At 36.8% G+C, this 16,430-nt stretch overlaps 1 protein-coding gene across 1 annotated transcript in view; it reads left to right on the plus strand.

Annotated features, from left to right (window-relative positions):
• The window catches only part of LOC311176751 (Fc receptor-like protein 5), a gene marked incomplete at both ends in the record, with an annotated part of 241,867 nt that overhangs the window by 88,073 nt on the left and 137,364 nt on the right, over positions 1-16,430 (plus strand). Inside the window, 1 exon segment of the mRNA XM_084242396.1 lies at positions 2,911-3,186. Within this exon segment, the coding sequence (XP_084098522.1) occupies positions 2,911-3,186 (276 nt within the window).

Consider the following 16,430-nt stretch of genomic DNA (forward strand, 5'->3'; position numbering starts at 1 on the left):
AAAAAAAATCATAAAATAACAAGTGTTGGCAATGATATGAGAAACTGAAACTTTTATGAATGGTTGGTAGGAATGTAAAGTGGTGCCACATTTATGGTAAACAAAAGGAGAGTTCCTCAAAAAAGTAAAAATGTGGGGCCTCCCTGGTGGCACAAGTTGTTAAGCACAACACTGTGAAGTATCTGCAGCCTCTGCAGCACAAGTTTGATCCCTGACTGGCCAGGGAACTACCCACATGGTGCAGCAGACCTCTCCTGTCTCGCCTGCTTCTCCCCTCAGCAGTGTTTTCAGTCAGTATTCCTGTTCTCCCCACTCTGTCTCTGGTGAATCCTCTCATCCCCTGCACCTCTGGCCTGTGCCCCAGTTCTTGTATGCATAAATAAATAAACCTTTAAAAAAATGGAACTACTATACGATCCAAAAATTCTACTTTGGGTTATAACTGCTCCTCTACCCCTCCAAATTGAATACTGCTTCTGGAAGAGACAGTAATATGCCTCTATACATAGCAGCATTATTCATAATAGCTAAAACATGGAAGCAAACTACATATCCATCAATGGATAAATGTATAAACAAAATGCAGTTTATATTTATAATGGAATATTATTTAGGCTTAAAAAGATAGGAAATTCTGGGCCTCCCCGGTGGCGCAGCGGTTGAGCGCTGGGTTGCGAAGCTGCCCGCGGCCTCTGCGGCGCCGGTTCGATCCCCGGCTGCTCCCCGGCCACCGGAGGAGGGTCCCACATGGCGCGCAGACCTCTCCTGCCGCCCGCTGCTCCCCTCAGCAGTGTACTTCGGTCCTTCTGCCTGCTCTGCTCCCCGCTCTGGCTCTGGTGAGTTCTCTCACCCTCCCGCGCTTCTGACTGTACCCAGTGCATGTATAAACAAAACAAACAAACAGACCAGCAAACAAATAAATAAAGCATGCCTCTATAAAAAAAAAAAAAAGATAGGAAATTCTGATATATGTCATAACGTGGATGAAATGAGGATTTTATGCTTGGTGAAATGAGCCTGTCATGGGTAGACAAATACTGTATGATTCCTCTTATACATTTATAAAAATAAAATAAAATAAAATACTTCAGCCAAAAAAGGGGTGAGGATGAGCATGAGGGAAGTATTATAAAATACTAGTTGTTGAGATTTTCGGTCATGAATAAGAACATTCTAGGATCTAAGTGCCACATGACTGTAACTATCAGTCCTTAATTAGATCCTCCGTATTTGCTCAGATTAGAGCTTTACCGTCCTCACCTAACAACAGAATGGGAGTTTTGTGGGTTTGGGGAGTTGTTAAGGAAACTTATTGTGGTCGGCATTGGACAAATTTGTGTGTATCAGTTCATCACATTGCACAATGCATAGCCTACAGTGTTACATGCCAATTATATTTCAATAAAGCTGGAAAAAAATCTTAATCATTAAATCTGGGTGATGGGCATGTGGGGCATCATTAAAAATAATTACTGCTAAAAAATATGTTTATCATAGTCAAAATCATAGAGTCAGAAGGTAGAATAATGGCAGCCAGGACCAGGGAGAGGGATGGGGACAGGGAGTTAGTGGGTATAGGTTTTCAGATTTATAAGACAAGCCTTCTGAGGATTGAAGGTGTGATGGTTGTACAGCACTGCGAATGAATGTATTTCCTACCACCAAACTGTACACTTGAAAATGGTTATGGTGCTAAATTTTATGTTATATGCATTTTAGTACAATAAAAATAATTGATAGAAATAGGAGGCAATGATGCTGGTGTAAAATCACCTCGAGATGCACAAAGTCCATACAAAGATTTACTGGCAGGTCCTCAGCATTCTGCTCAGGCTACTTTAAACTGTGAAGGATGTAAAGAAAGGTCAAATTCAGGCTGTGTGCTGAGGTTTAGCAGAAACATGCACTTCCAAAAGCAGGACTGGGCAGTCAGCGGAAGGTATATTTTTAAGCTGAATTATTCCCAGTCAATAAATGGTCCCCCTGCTCCATCCCTATTAGCTCATCTAAAGACTCGAAGCCAAGCTGAAAGTCCTCCCCCTGAGCTTGTCTCTGGCCCTCCCCTCACCATTTAGCATAATCAGCCACCCTGCAGATCAACTTCTACAAATATTATTTACTAATTATCCTATACATTAATAAAAACAATGATTACCTATTCTTCCCCCCTCCATCCTATTTCTATAATCTTCAATTAAAATGGAAATCACTGTTTCTGTCATTGCATCTGGGTATTTTTGTACTGATCTGATTGAGTTCATCCACCATTTATTGAGGAACAGGTCAGGCAAATTCCACCAAAAATTAACCAACAGATAAACCCACATTTTTTATGAAACTTATATTCTATTGGGGATATAAGGGGAAGGAGATTACTGCTAAATGCTATGTAGTTAAAACCTAATGCTCTCCAGCAGAGGAGGAATGCGGGCCTACTTAAGTTGGAAGTCTAGGTTTAAAGCTAAGATTCAACAGTCAATAAAGTAGAGAAATGAACCTTGCTTTTAGTTATTTTCACTAATAATACATATTAAAGTAGATTGAGATATAGGTATTATTAGCTCCATTTTACAAAAGAATAAACAGACTCAGCAATTAAAAAGTTTTAAAGCATCAAGATCACAGAGATAACACCTGCCAGAGGTAGGATTCAAATTCAGGTTTTCCTACTAAAAAGGAAGGCAGAATATTTCCTGTTTTTTTTTTAAGGTAACAATTTACAAACCTGAATGACATCAGTCTTGGTGAGGTCTTTGTGGACTCATATACAACGGCAAGAGGGACACAAATGAATATAAACAAATGAGACTATATCAAACTAAAAGGCTTCCTTCTGCACAGCAAGCAATTCCTTATCGAGTTATTTTGTTTATACAATTAAAACTGATGATGAACTATTTTTCTCCCCAGTTCCAGTGTCCCGCCCTGTGCTCACCCTCAGGGCTCCCACCCAGGCTGCAGTGGGGGATGTGGTGGAGCTTCACTGTGAGGCCCAGAGGGGGTCTCCCCCCATCCTTTACTGGTTTTATCATGAGAATGTCACCCTGGGAAACAGCTCAGCCCCTTCTGGAGGAGGAGCGTCCTTCAACCTCTCTCTGACTGCAGAACATTCTGGAAACTACTCTTGTGAGGCTGGCAATGGCTTGGGGGCCCAGCGCAGTGAGATGGTAACACTCAATTTCCCAGGTAGGTTGGTGTATCTGGTTATAGTTTAGTCAAGAAATATTTTTCCAACAGATTATGCAAATTGATCCAGCGCTAAAGAGATTTTGAACATGGCAACAAGAACTAAACTAAATTTGCCACTTGAACTAAACAGCTCTTTCAACTTAGTACCTCCTAGGAACAAAATAACCCAAATCACCGTGGGAGTCGTGGGGGCCCTGCTGAGCCTTGCAGCTTCTGCTGCTCTGGTAGGACACCTCAGGACCTGGAAGAGATCAGGTGGGTGTCTTCACCTTACTCTGTGATGCTGTGACTTTTACCACTGCTGAAATAGCATGGACTGCATCCTATGTAGGGTGGACTAGACCCTCAGTTCTACTCACCACCACTAGTGACAGAAACAAGAACTCCAACTCTCCATCAAGTCGTTATTCCATGTGTTTAATTTGAGATTTAAATCAGGTAGCAGAATTGTACTTTCAATTAAAAATTAGAAAGGTAAGTATTTATCCCAGTTCAAACTTACGGAAAACAAGAAGAAATGAAAAATAAAGACCTCTATTGGTAAGATCTACAAAAAAAAAAAAAAAAAAAAACAAAAATAGCCAGAGATGCAAACCATAACTTGAGGTATATCAGAATATTTGTCAAACATAGTGACATTTGGATAAAATTAATAGAGAATGCTGAGAATGAAGTTAAAACTTCATTTTCTGATTGTTGCTTGACCATAAAAATGCAATTGATTTTTATTCATTGACTTCATATCCTAGAACTTTGCTAAACACATTTATTAGTTAATTGGTTTAGTGGATTTTATCAGATTTTCTACACAGGTGATAACATCATTACAAATAAAGATAGTTTTACTCTTTCTTCTCCAATTTGAATTCCTTTTATTTCTTTTTCTTACTTTAATGTGCTGGCGCAGACCTCCCACAATGTTATATGAAAGCAGACATCCTTGTCTTGTTCCTGCTCTTAGGGAGAAAGTATTCAGTCTCTTAGCTTTAAGTTTGATTTTTTTTTTAAAGAATTTTTTTTTAGGATTTATTTATTTATTTATACAAGCACTGGGTACAGTCAGAAGCACGGGAGGGCGAGAGAATTCACCAGGGCCAGAGCGGGGAGCCAAGCAGGCAGAAGGACCGAAGTACACTGCTGAGGGGAGCAGCGGGCGGCAGGAGAGGTCTGTGCGCCATGTGGGACCCTCACCCAGTTGCCGGGGAGCAGCCGGGGATCGAACCGGCGCCGCAGAGGCTGCGGGCAGCTTCGCAACCCAGCGCTCAACCGCTGCGCCACCGGGGAGGCCCTAAGTTTGATGTTATCTGTGGATTTTTTTGGTAGATGTTTTTATTAGGCTAAGGAAATTTTCTATTATTTTTAATTGCTGAGAGTTTGTATAGAAAAAGTGTTTCTGCAAGATTGAGATGATCATGTGATTTTCTTTCCTTGTCTTGACATGGACCCAGCCCAACACTATAGAGACTTAGAATTTTGAATGTTGAACCCACTTTCATTCCTAGAGTCATACTCACTTGGTCATGACTTTTGAATATGACTTGCCAAGTTTTGTTAGGAATATTTGTCTCTATGTTCATGGGGTATGTTATTGTTGTTCTGAATGTTTGTTGTCAAGTCAGGATTTACTTAGCTACCACTTCCAGTGTTCTTCATTCCTTTTTTTTTTTTTGTACACCCATATTTACCTCTATATTTAAAGTGTACTTTTTATAGATAGCAAATAATCAATTCTTGCTTTTTATTCTATATGACAGTCTCTACCTTTTTACTAAGACTTTTAGGCCATTTACATTAATGTGATTATTGATAGAGACATATCTATTATTTTGCTTTTGTGTTTGATTTGCCCCATTTGTTCAATTTCCTTTTCCTTTCTTTCTATCTTTTCTATCAGCTGAGCTTTTTTAAATTCCATTTTATTTCCTTTATTAGTTTATTAGACTTGTAACTCTTTGTCTTGTTATATTAGTGGTTGTTTCAGGATTTAAAGTATGCAAATATCATGTATCACATTCTATCTTCATCTCTAGTGTAAGATTATTGCCACATATATTCCATTTTCCCCCTTCCAGGTATATTGGTATTATTTTTTGTAAACAATTAACTTTTGAAGAGAGTTAGATGTGATTTAAATTTTGTTATGTAATTTACTCATGTAGTTACTACTTCCAATATTTTATCCTATTTTGTTATCTATATTTCTAGTGATATTATTTCCTTTCTGCCCCAAAGATTTCTTTTAACATTTCTTGTCACATGGGCCTGCTGGCGAATGATATCAGCTTATGTACATATATGTATGTTTTTATTTTGCATTCATTTGGGAAATATATTTTTCCTGGCATTGAATTTTTCCTGTAAGTATTTAAAAGATGTTGCTCTGCTTCTTCTTTTTTTTTTTTAAGATTTATTTATTTATGCATATAAGAACCGGGGCACAGGCCAGAGGTGTGGGAGGTGAGAGGATTCACCAGAGATAGAGTGGGGAATAGAACAGGCAGACTGACTGAAATACACTGCTGAGGGGAGCAGCAGGTGAAACAGGAGTGGTCTGCTGCGTTATGTGGGTTGCTCCCTGGCTGCAGTGTGCTGCAGTAGCTGCAGATAGCTTCACAGTGCTGTGCTCAACCCCTTGCACCACCAGGGAGGCCACTGCTGTCTTCTTGTATGCATGTTTTTTTAGAAATGTTTTTTTTAGAAATCTTTGAATACTTGAACTCTTTTGTTCAATACTTTGGGTGCCTGTAAAGTTTAAAGTCTTTATATTTTGAAATATCTAATCCTTTGTCTCTCTGTGTGCTATAACATTGTATCCCTTTTTTCTATCAGGGCAAATATTTCTGTTTTCTGTTTCTTGGGGCTCATACTGAAAATCAAGTAAATTAGCCAGCAAACGTTAAAAAAATTGGATCTCAATTTAATGAAAAAAAGTATATATTTTTCTTACCAATGCTCATCAAGCATTGCCTTCTTACCCTTTTTTCAGATAAATCAATGAGCCTCCAGTTTTAGGTTCCTTTGCATGAAAAGTGGAGCCAATATTTTATAATTGATGTTTTAAAGCTACATAGTAATTCTTTATTAACATTACATATAAAACTGTGTATACAACTTAAATATACACACACACCAAAAGTACTAATCCCAATAGTACTCATGAAAGTTGTCATTCATTTAGTCTATTATATGCAATTTTATACTTTATCTAATTCTCCCAATTATTCAATAAGTTCAGTTGAATTCCATCAATATTACTCCCATCATACTAGAAATTTTAAAATATGGAGATTTCAGAAAGTTAAATAACCTTTCAAATTCATTTAAGAGTCTGAGCTAGAACTTAACTGATGTCTCCTTAATCCTTGAGCCCATATACTATCCATTATACCTTGATCATACCTCCTTCAAAATTACTTTTCTATCTTAACATGTATTGAGTTATCAGTTATTTATCAGTATTAGTCTAAGAGCACAGACTTTAGAACCTCAGTGTTGTAGTGGATTGTGTCCAAAAAAACCTGATTGCTCAGTCAACACAACACCCAACACCACAGGGAAGGAAAGATTACCAACTGTCATTTTATGTCATTTTATGATCCAGGAGGGTAGAAGCCCAGGAGATTCCATCTTCCAGATTGAGTTGTATTGTCATTTTCAAACAGGAAGTAAGGAATTCTGATAGTCTACCAGTCAGAGAGTCTCTGCCTTTCTCATCTCAAAGTCTTGCCTATTGTACTTTCCTCATGCAAGGTTTTCCTTTTTATTACTGACCAGTCTTCTTGGTAGGGAGGAGTTCAGTCCTTGAAAATGTTTATGAAAGTGAAGAGCTCTGCTCTATATCCTGAGTGTATCCTAGTCTGAGTGTATCCAAGGAGTGTGATAAACCCACTATTAGTTGACTCTATAGTTCAATTCTCTGGGTTTAAATTTCAGTAAATTAAGTTACTAAATAAGTGATAATCAGACAAGTAAATCAAACTCTCCAAAGTCCATTTTATTTAACTATATAATGGTCATAATAATAGCTACATTTTAGTTGTTATTGGACAATCTATGAAAACAGTTTAACACAGCGCCTGAGTCTTCAGTGAATATTACCTTACTATAAGTAGTGACTTTCTGGATCTATTTTTCTCTTACAAATGATGAGATAGACTGACTCTTAGGAGCATTCTGAAAATGATCTAACCAGCCCATAACTGGTTACTGGTTGATTTGGACTGTAGTTGCCTCAAGGAGAAAAATGCAGTCTGAGATCATGCTCACACACCTTTAGCTGAACTCAGATGCCTGTTCCTCAAAACAGGGTTTTTATACAGTACCAGTCATTTTTCCAGGGAGGTAAGCCTGAGTATGTTTACTTTGGGCATTAACTTGTATTCTCTAAGGCTGGAGAGACAGACATAGAACCACAGAAAAACAGGTAAGGATAAAAATGGGAAGTTGGGAGGAGGTTTTTAATGGGCAGACCAGAAAGATTTAAAAATTTCAATGCAAACAGCCAAATTTATTTTATTTTATTTTATAATTATTGCATCATTTTTCATTTTTGCACAATGTATGCATTTTTCATCTTGGTTATAGTCCCTATACAATTCTCACCCCGCTTATTTTGACTCTAATCCCTCCTCCCCACCCCCCTGAAGTGTGTCTCTGGCTTATAGTTGCTTGCTGATTTTGATTTTTACTTTATTGTAATTAGTCTTTTCCATGGTCCCTTATTTAGGTTTTCTAAATTCCTGCTATGAGTGAGATCATCCTTCAGTATTTTTCTTTTTCTTTCTGGCTTATTTTGCTGAGTATGATCCCTTCCAGCTCCATCCATGTTGCTGCACATTGTATGAGTTTATCTTTTTTGATTGCTGAGTAATATTCCATTGTGTATATGTACCACATCTTCTTGATCCAGTCATCTATTTTTGGGCATTTGGGTTGTTTCCATAGCTTAGCTATTGTGAATAGTGCTGCTATAAGCATAGGGGTGCAGGTGCCCTTTTGAATTAAAGTTTCTGTGTCCATTGGGTAAATAACTAGAAGTGGAATTGCTGGATCATATGGAAGCTCCATCTTTAGGAAGTTGAGGAATCTCTACATAGCTTTCCATAGTGATTGGACCAATTTGCTCTCCCACCAGCAGTGCAGGAGAGTTCCTTTTCCTCCGCATCCTCACCAACGTTTGTTGTTGTTAGTTTTTTTAATATGTGCCATTCTCACTGGTATAAGATGGTATCTCACTGCAGTTTTGATTTGCATTTCCCTGATTACAAGTGATGCTGAACACTTTTTCATATGCCCATTGGCCATTTGCATTTCCTCTTTGGAAAAGTTCGTTTTAGCTCTTCTGCCCACTTTTTGACTGGATTATTTACTTTGTTTTTGTTGAGACTCTTCAACTCTTTGTAGATTTTTGGGATTAGTCCTTTATCAGTAGTGTTATGTGCAAAACTTTTCTCCCAGTCAGTGGGGTGTCTGTTTGCTTTGGTTACTATCTCTTTTGCTGTACAGAAGCTCTTTAATTTTATGTAGTCACAGCTGTTTATCTTTGCCTTCACTATCTCTGCTTTGGGTGATGAGTCTTTAAAGGTGTTACTGAGGTGTATGTCATGTAGTATTTTGCATATATTTCCTTCTATATATTTTATGGTTTCAGGTCTTATGTGTAGTTCTTTAATCCATTTTGAGTTGGTTTTTGTGCATGGTGTGAGGTAGTAGTCAAGCTTCATTCTTTTGCATGTAGCGACCCAGTTTTCCTAGCAGCATTTATTGAATAAACGTTCTTTGCTCCATTGCATATTCTTTGCTCCATTGCATATTCTTTGCTCCAGTCAAAGAAGATTTGTTGACTGTAAATCTGTGGATTTATTTCTGGATTTTGTATTTGGTTCCATTGATCTGTGTGTCTGTTCTTGTTCCAATACCATGCAGTTTTGATTATTATGGCTTTGAAGTATAGTTTGAAGTCTGGGCGTGTAATGCCTCCATTCCCTTCTTTTTTTTTCCAGGAGAGCTGTGGCTATTTGAGGTTTTTGGTGGCTCCATATGAATTTCATCAATATTTGTTCTATTTCTTTGAAGAATCTCATTGAAATTTTTATTGGAATAGTATTGAATCTGTAAATTGCTTTTGGTGGGATGGCCATTTTGATAATGTTAATTCTTCCAATCCATGAGCAGGGGATGCCTTTCCATTTCTTTGTGTCTTCTTCTATTTCTTTTAACAATGGAAAAACTGCCAAATTTTTAAGGAAAATGAAATAGGCTTCCATACTAGACTTACATGTAATCATCTAGTCATCAACTTGTCATTCTTTTAGTCCTCAACTTGCCATTCTTTTAGTCATCAACTTGACATTCTTTTAGTCCTCAAGGTATACACTTTAATTTGTATAGTTGTTTAATATCCTTATTGAATATTTTCAACATTCTAGGCACTGGGAGTATAAGGTAGTTAAGACAAGGTTTGTAGCCTCAAGTAACATACCCTTCCATGAAGGTGAAAATTAGAAGCAAATCTAGAAACTGATGATTAAAATACAATGTAGTAATTTTTACATCTCAGGGTTTTAATATCACAGGCTATGATGTGCATGGAGACAGGTCACTCAATCCAGACTATTGACATCTGGGATAGCTCTGGAGGAAGAAAGACAAGTTGGAATTAGATCACAGAGAAGGAAAGGAGTATGGAGAAAAACATACGTACCCAATATTGTTGGAGTGGATTTTCAAGGATCACAGATAAAGAGAGGTCAAATTTATTATGTAGTCCTAATGACTCATATTTGTGTAAGAATTCTATATCAATTTTTATCCCTCCTTTAGGTCTCAGTCTCCTTACTTCTATCTCACAAGACTGCTGTCATGATAACAAAGTGGCAAGGGGGAAGCACTTGACCCAGAGCTAAATATTAAGTTGTCTCTCTCCTGCTACTCAGTCACAAATACATATAAATGGTATTACTATAACTGATTGAACAATAACTCAGCATAAGTGTGATTTCAGGCATGACATGATGGGTAGAGCTGCATGTCCCCTAAGATTTGCCATAGCTGAGAACTAGAATGAACCTAAGTTCCGGGAAAGGACATTCTACCATAGAGCATGTTATCCATGCAACTCACTTACCATCTATGTACTTTGTTTATTTTTCAGGAGGACTTTCTGCACCTGGCACACCTAGGTGAGGTCTCTGCTTTTTGATTCCCAATATTTTCATAATTTATTTGTATACCCACAAGATAGGAACACAGTATTATGTACATTAAAGTATTTGACTAGATTTTCCAGTAAAATGTTCACATTCTTATGTGAAAAACAGTACTGTGATAAAGGTTGTTTTCAATCACATTTGTGACTAACACTCATTTCTACATACCTGTACATGGACTTCCTGTAACTTGCTGTCCAAGCTAATTTATCTAATTTTTTAAATGTGCTCCAATAGAGAATTGACCACAGTCTTAATGACATCAACATTCAGAGGGTTGCAGTTCATTCATTCACTTATTTCTTATTCTTCCATTCATGTAATTATTTCAAAAGTAATTATTGAATTTCAATAATGTTCAGTTTCATAATATTCACGAAAGAAGAAATGAAACTGGGAAAATATAACACTGTTCCTGAAAAACCTTTATGGTATCTTTAAAAAAATTATTGGAGTGACATTATTTTTGAAGCTTATATGGATTTCAGGAATGCAACATTCTATTTATTTTTTTAAAGATTTATTTATTTATGCATGCAAGCGCTGGGGTATAGGACAGAGGTGTGGGGGGTTGAGAGGATTCACCAGAGACAGAGCGGGGAACAGAACAGGCAGATTGACCAAAGTACACTGCTGAGGGGAGCAATAGGCGAGTGAGGAAAGGTCTGCTGCACCATGTGGGTAGCTCCCTGGCTGGCCAGGGATTGAACTAGTGCTTCAGAGGCTGCAAACAGCTTCATAGGTTGCATCTTAACCTGTCGTACCACCAGGAAGGCCCAGGAACGCAATGTTTTAAATCAACATTTGTATAAATTATGTTATGATATAACAATATCATATCACCACCAAAAGTCTAGTTTCCATCCTTCAACATATAATTGACCACTTTTACCTGATTTATCCACCCCCTCTCACCCTTCCCCTTCTAGTACCGTATCTTATGGGCTAAAATTTTGTTTTGGTTTGTTCATTTATTTTCTTGGCCATATAGGAGTGAAATACAGTCTTTGTCTTTTCCATTTGATGTATTTCACTTAGCAATATAGCCTCTAGGTCAATCCATGTTGTTGCACATGGCAGAGTTTCATCTTTTTTTTTTTTTTAAAGATTTATTTATTTATTTATTTATTTATTTGTTTGTTTGTTTGTTTATTTATTTATTTATTTATTTATTTTATTTATACAAGCACTGGGTACAGTCAGAAGTGCAGGAGGGTGAGAGAATTCACCAGAGCCAGAGCAGGGAGCAGAGCAGGCAGAAGGACCGAAGTACACTGCTGAGGGGAGCAGCGGGAGGCAGGAGAGGCTTGTGTGCCATGTGGGACCCTCCTCCGGTGGCCGGGGAGCAGCCGGGGATCGAATAGTTGCTGCAGAGGCTGCGGTCACCTTTGCAACCCAGCGCTCAACCGCTGCGCCACCGGGGAGGCCCAGTTTCATCTTTTTTATAGCTGACAAGCATGCTATTGTGTATATACTACATCTTCTTTATCTGACTCACCTGTCCATGGACATTTAGGTTGTTTCCAGTTCTTGGTTATTATAAATAACCAAGATGAACATGGAGGTGGATAGCTCTTCAAATGAATGTTTTTGTACTCTTCAGATAAATGCCCGGAAAAAGGATAGCTGGATAATATGCAATTTCCATTTTTAATTTTTGGGTAATCTCCATACTGTTTTCCATGATGACTGTAGCAATTAACATTTCCACCAAGAGCATATGATTGGTATCTTTTCTCCGTATCCTCACTAACATTTTTGTCTTTTTTATAATAATCATTCTTGCATGAATGATGTGATATCTCATTGTTATATGATTTTCATTTCCCTAACAATAAGAGAAAATAAACATCTTAATATCTGCCTGCTGCCATCTATATGTCTTCTGTTTAGATCTTTTTCTCATTTTTGAATTGAATTTTTGTTTTCTTATTGTTGAGTCTTATGAATTCTTATAAGTTTTGGACATTAACTCTCCTTATCAATTGTTTATTCTGCAAATATCTTTCCCCTCTCAGTATGTTGCTTTTTCAGGTTTTTTTTTAGGATTTATTTTTATTTATTTTATATATAGAAGAACTGGTGTGTAGGCCAGAGGTATGGGGGTTGTGTGGGAGGATTCACCAGAGACAGAGTGGGGAGCAGAACAGGCAGATCTACTGAAATACACTGCTGAGAGGAGCAGCAGGTGAGACAGGAGAGGTCTGTGCTGTGTGGGTAGCTCCCTGGCTGGGGATCGAACTCATGCTGCAGTGGCTGGTGGTAGCATGATAGTGCTGAGACTTTAACCCCTGCACCACCATGTTGCCTTTTCATTTTAATGACAGTTTATTTCACTATGCAGAAGCTCTTTAATTTGAGGAAGTCCCACTTGTTTATTTTTGCTTTTGTTTTCCTTCCCATTGAGGTGCCCAAAGTCATCTCTAAGGGTTACATCAAGGGATTTATTCCTTATATTTTCCTCGTTTGTGTTTTATGGTTTGGGGTCTTGCATTCAAGTCTTTAATCCATTTTGAATTAATTTTTGTGTATAGTGTGAGATAGTGGTAGAGTTTCATTTTTTGCATGTGGCTGTTCAGTCTTCCCAACATTTTTTATTAAAGAGACTTTCCTTGCTTCATTTTATGTTCTTAGCTCTTTTGTAATAAAGTAGGTGTCCATATGTACAAGGATTTATTTTTTGGCTCTCAATTATATTCCAGTGTTCTGTATGTTTATTTTTACTCCAATACTATGCTGTTTTGATTACTATCATTTTGTAGTATATTTTCAGTCAGGGAGCATAATACCTCCATTCCGTACTATTTTTTTCTGATATGTTGTTCCCTTAATCATTATGTAGTGTTCATCCCTGTCTCTTGTTATCTTGAAATCTGTTTTGTTTGATATAAGTATGGTTGTTTCTGCCTTCCTTTGAGTCCATTGGCTTGTAGAATTGTTTTCCACCCTTTGCCTTGATCCTGTGCTTATCTTTGGAGCTCAGGTGTGTCTCCTGGAGGAAGTAGAGGTTGGATTCTGTTTCCTAGTTCAACAAGATGCTCTGTCTTTTTTTTTTTTTTTTTTTTTTTAAGATTTATTTATTTATTTATACAAGCACTGAGTACAGTCAGAAGCACGGAAGGGTGAGAGAATTCACCAGAGCCAGAGCAGGGAGCAGAGCAGGCAGAAGGACCGAAGTACACTGCTGAGCGGAGCAGCGGGCGGCAGGAGAGATCTGCGCACCATGCGGGACCCTTGCCCAGCAGCCGGGGAATGAACCGGAGCTGCAGAGGCTGCGGGCAGCTTCGCAACCCAGCGCTCAACCGCTGCGCCAACGGGGAGGCCCACTCTGTGTCTTTTAGTTGGTGCAGTTAGTCCATTCACATTTAGAGTGATTATTGATTTGGTTCTTTTTTCTCAGGAATGTTTTGGCTACTTGAGGTCTTTTCCATTTACAAATAAATTTTATAATATTTTTTGTTTTATTTCTGTTTATAGTGCTGTCAGATTTTGAAGGTGATTGCATTGATTCTGTATATATTTTTTCGGGTAATATGACCATATTAATTATACTAGTTCTTTCAATTCATGAACCCAAAATCTCTTTCCATTTCTTTATGTCTTCTGTTTCTTACAGCATTTTCCTGTAGTTTTCAGTGTTCAGTTCTTTCATCTCTCTGGTTAAATATATTCCTAGTTACTTAACTCTGTTTGACATGGTTGTAAATGGCATTTTCCCCCTCTGATTTCTTATATATATAAATACAATATATAAATTGTATTTATATATACAATTTATATATATATAAATTGTATATATGTATAAAATTGTATATATATATAAATTGTATATAAACATGAAAAATATTTTTATATATTGACGTTTTAGTCTTCACTTTATTTGTTTTATATTTCTAATAGTTTTTTATTTGAGTCTATGGGCTTTCTATGTATATTATGCTATCTGCAAATAGTGATGTTTTCCTTTTCCTTCTCTAATTTGGATACTTTTTATTTCTTATCTAGTTGTCCTAAGACTTACAATATGTTTTTGAAAATATCCTTATCTTGTTCTTCATCTTAGAGGAAAAGATTTTCATTTTTCACCATTGAATATGATGTTAGCTGTGGATTTGTCACCTATGGTCTTTATTATGCAGAGGTATATTTCTTCTAGCCTCATTTTGTTGAAGGTTTTTTTTTAAATCATAAATAGATGTTGAATCTTGTCAAATACTTTTTATGCATCTATTGAGATGATCATATTCAGATGAGTTTTTGTTCTTCCTTTTGTTGATGTGTTGTGTCATATTTATTGATTTTCATGTGTTGAACCAACCATCTTTACATCCTGGAATAAGTCCTACTTGATATGATTTTTCTTCAATGAATGGCTATATTCAGTTTGCTAGTGTGTTGTTGAGGATTATTTCATCTATTTTCATTAGATACCCTGTTCTACAGTTTTAATTTTTTGTAATGTCCTTGTATGGTTTTAGAATCAGGGTAATGAAGAGTTCAATAAGGATGGGTATTAAATCTTTGAAATTCACAATGAAGTCATGTGATCCTGGATGTTTGTTTTTAGGAAGCTTATAATTAGCTTCCATTTCCTTACTTGTGATTAGCCTGTTCAGATCTTCTGTTTCTTCCTGAATCAGTGTTGAGATGTTGTATATTTCTAAGAATTTGTCCATTTTTTCTTGATTGTTCAGTAGTTGCTATATAAATGTTCTTGGTACTCTCTTATGATCCTTTGCATTTCTGTAGTATCCGTTATAACTTCTTTGCTTTCATTTCTGATTTTATTTAAATTTTCTCTCTCTTTTTTCTTTCTGGCTTAAAGATTTGTACATTTTGTCAATCTTCTCAATTAACCAGCTCCTTTGTTTTATTGATCTTTTGGGTTGTATTTTTGATCTCTATGTTGTTTCTGTTCCAATTTTAATTTTAATTTTTTTGTTATTTCTCCTGACTTTTGGCTATATTTTCTCTTATTTTTCTAGTTTATCTAGGTGTGAACTTAGATTTTTTTATTTGGGTTTTTTTTCTTGTTTCCTGAAGTAGATCTCTGTATCTATCAACTTTCCTTTTTAGTACCACTTTTGCTGCATTACATAGATGCCAATAGCTCATGTCTTCATTTTCATTTGTCTCCAGATATTTTTCATTGCTTCTTTGATTACATCATTGACCCAATAGTAATTTAATAGCATGTTGTTTAATATCCACAAATTTGTTTATTTCCCCTCTTTCAGTTTCCCATTAGCTGGGGGTGCATTTTCCACACCTTCCACTTAAGTATTTTTATAGCTTAAATGGCTCTCAAAAGGAGACATAGTATATACTTGGGTTTTGTTTTTCAGTCCATCTAACCTACCTGCATGATTGGTGAGTTCGGTCCACTTACCTTAGTGTGATTATTGCTATTTCCATTTTATCTTTTGTTTTTGGTTCTTATTTCTTTTTCCTTTGTGTTGTATTGGCCACTGACTCATTTGGAAGAGTTTCCGTGGAGCTTTCTTTGTTTGGACACTAATTATGGTTTGTATCTCTGTTCTAGGTTTTTGTTTTGTGGTTATCATGGTTATCAGTTTTTGTATAGACTGACTCATACTTCAAGTAATCTGTTGTTTCCTACTGATACTATTCTATCTTCTTGCCTATACAGTTCTTATTCTGTTATCTTTTTACTTACTTTGTCATAAATTATTCTTATTTATATACTGTGAGATCATTAGGGTACCTATCATTCTTTTTAATGTTTATTGTCTGTTAACCTTTATTCTATAAAATTAGTGTTAATTCCCATATAGAGTTGCAACATTTTTTTAAAGATTTATTTATTTATGCATACAAGAATTGGGGTACAGACCAGAGGTATGAGAGGTGAGAGGATTCACCAGAGACAGAGTGGGGAACAGAATGGGCAGATTGACTGAAATACACTGCTGAGGGGAGCAGAGGGCAGGTCAGGAGAGGTCTGCTGTGCCATGTGGGTTTGTCCTTGGCCAGCTGGGGATTGAACTCATGCTGCAGAAGGTGTGGATTCCG

The sequence above is a fragment of the Talpa europaea genome (genome assembly GCF_964194135.1).
Source record: "Talpa europaea genome assembly, chromosome: 9".
Classification (NCBI taxonomy): Eukaryota; Metazoa; Chordata; class Mammalia; order Eulipotyphla; family Talpidae; genus Talpa; species Talpa europaea.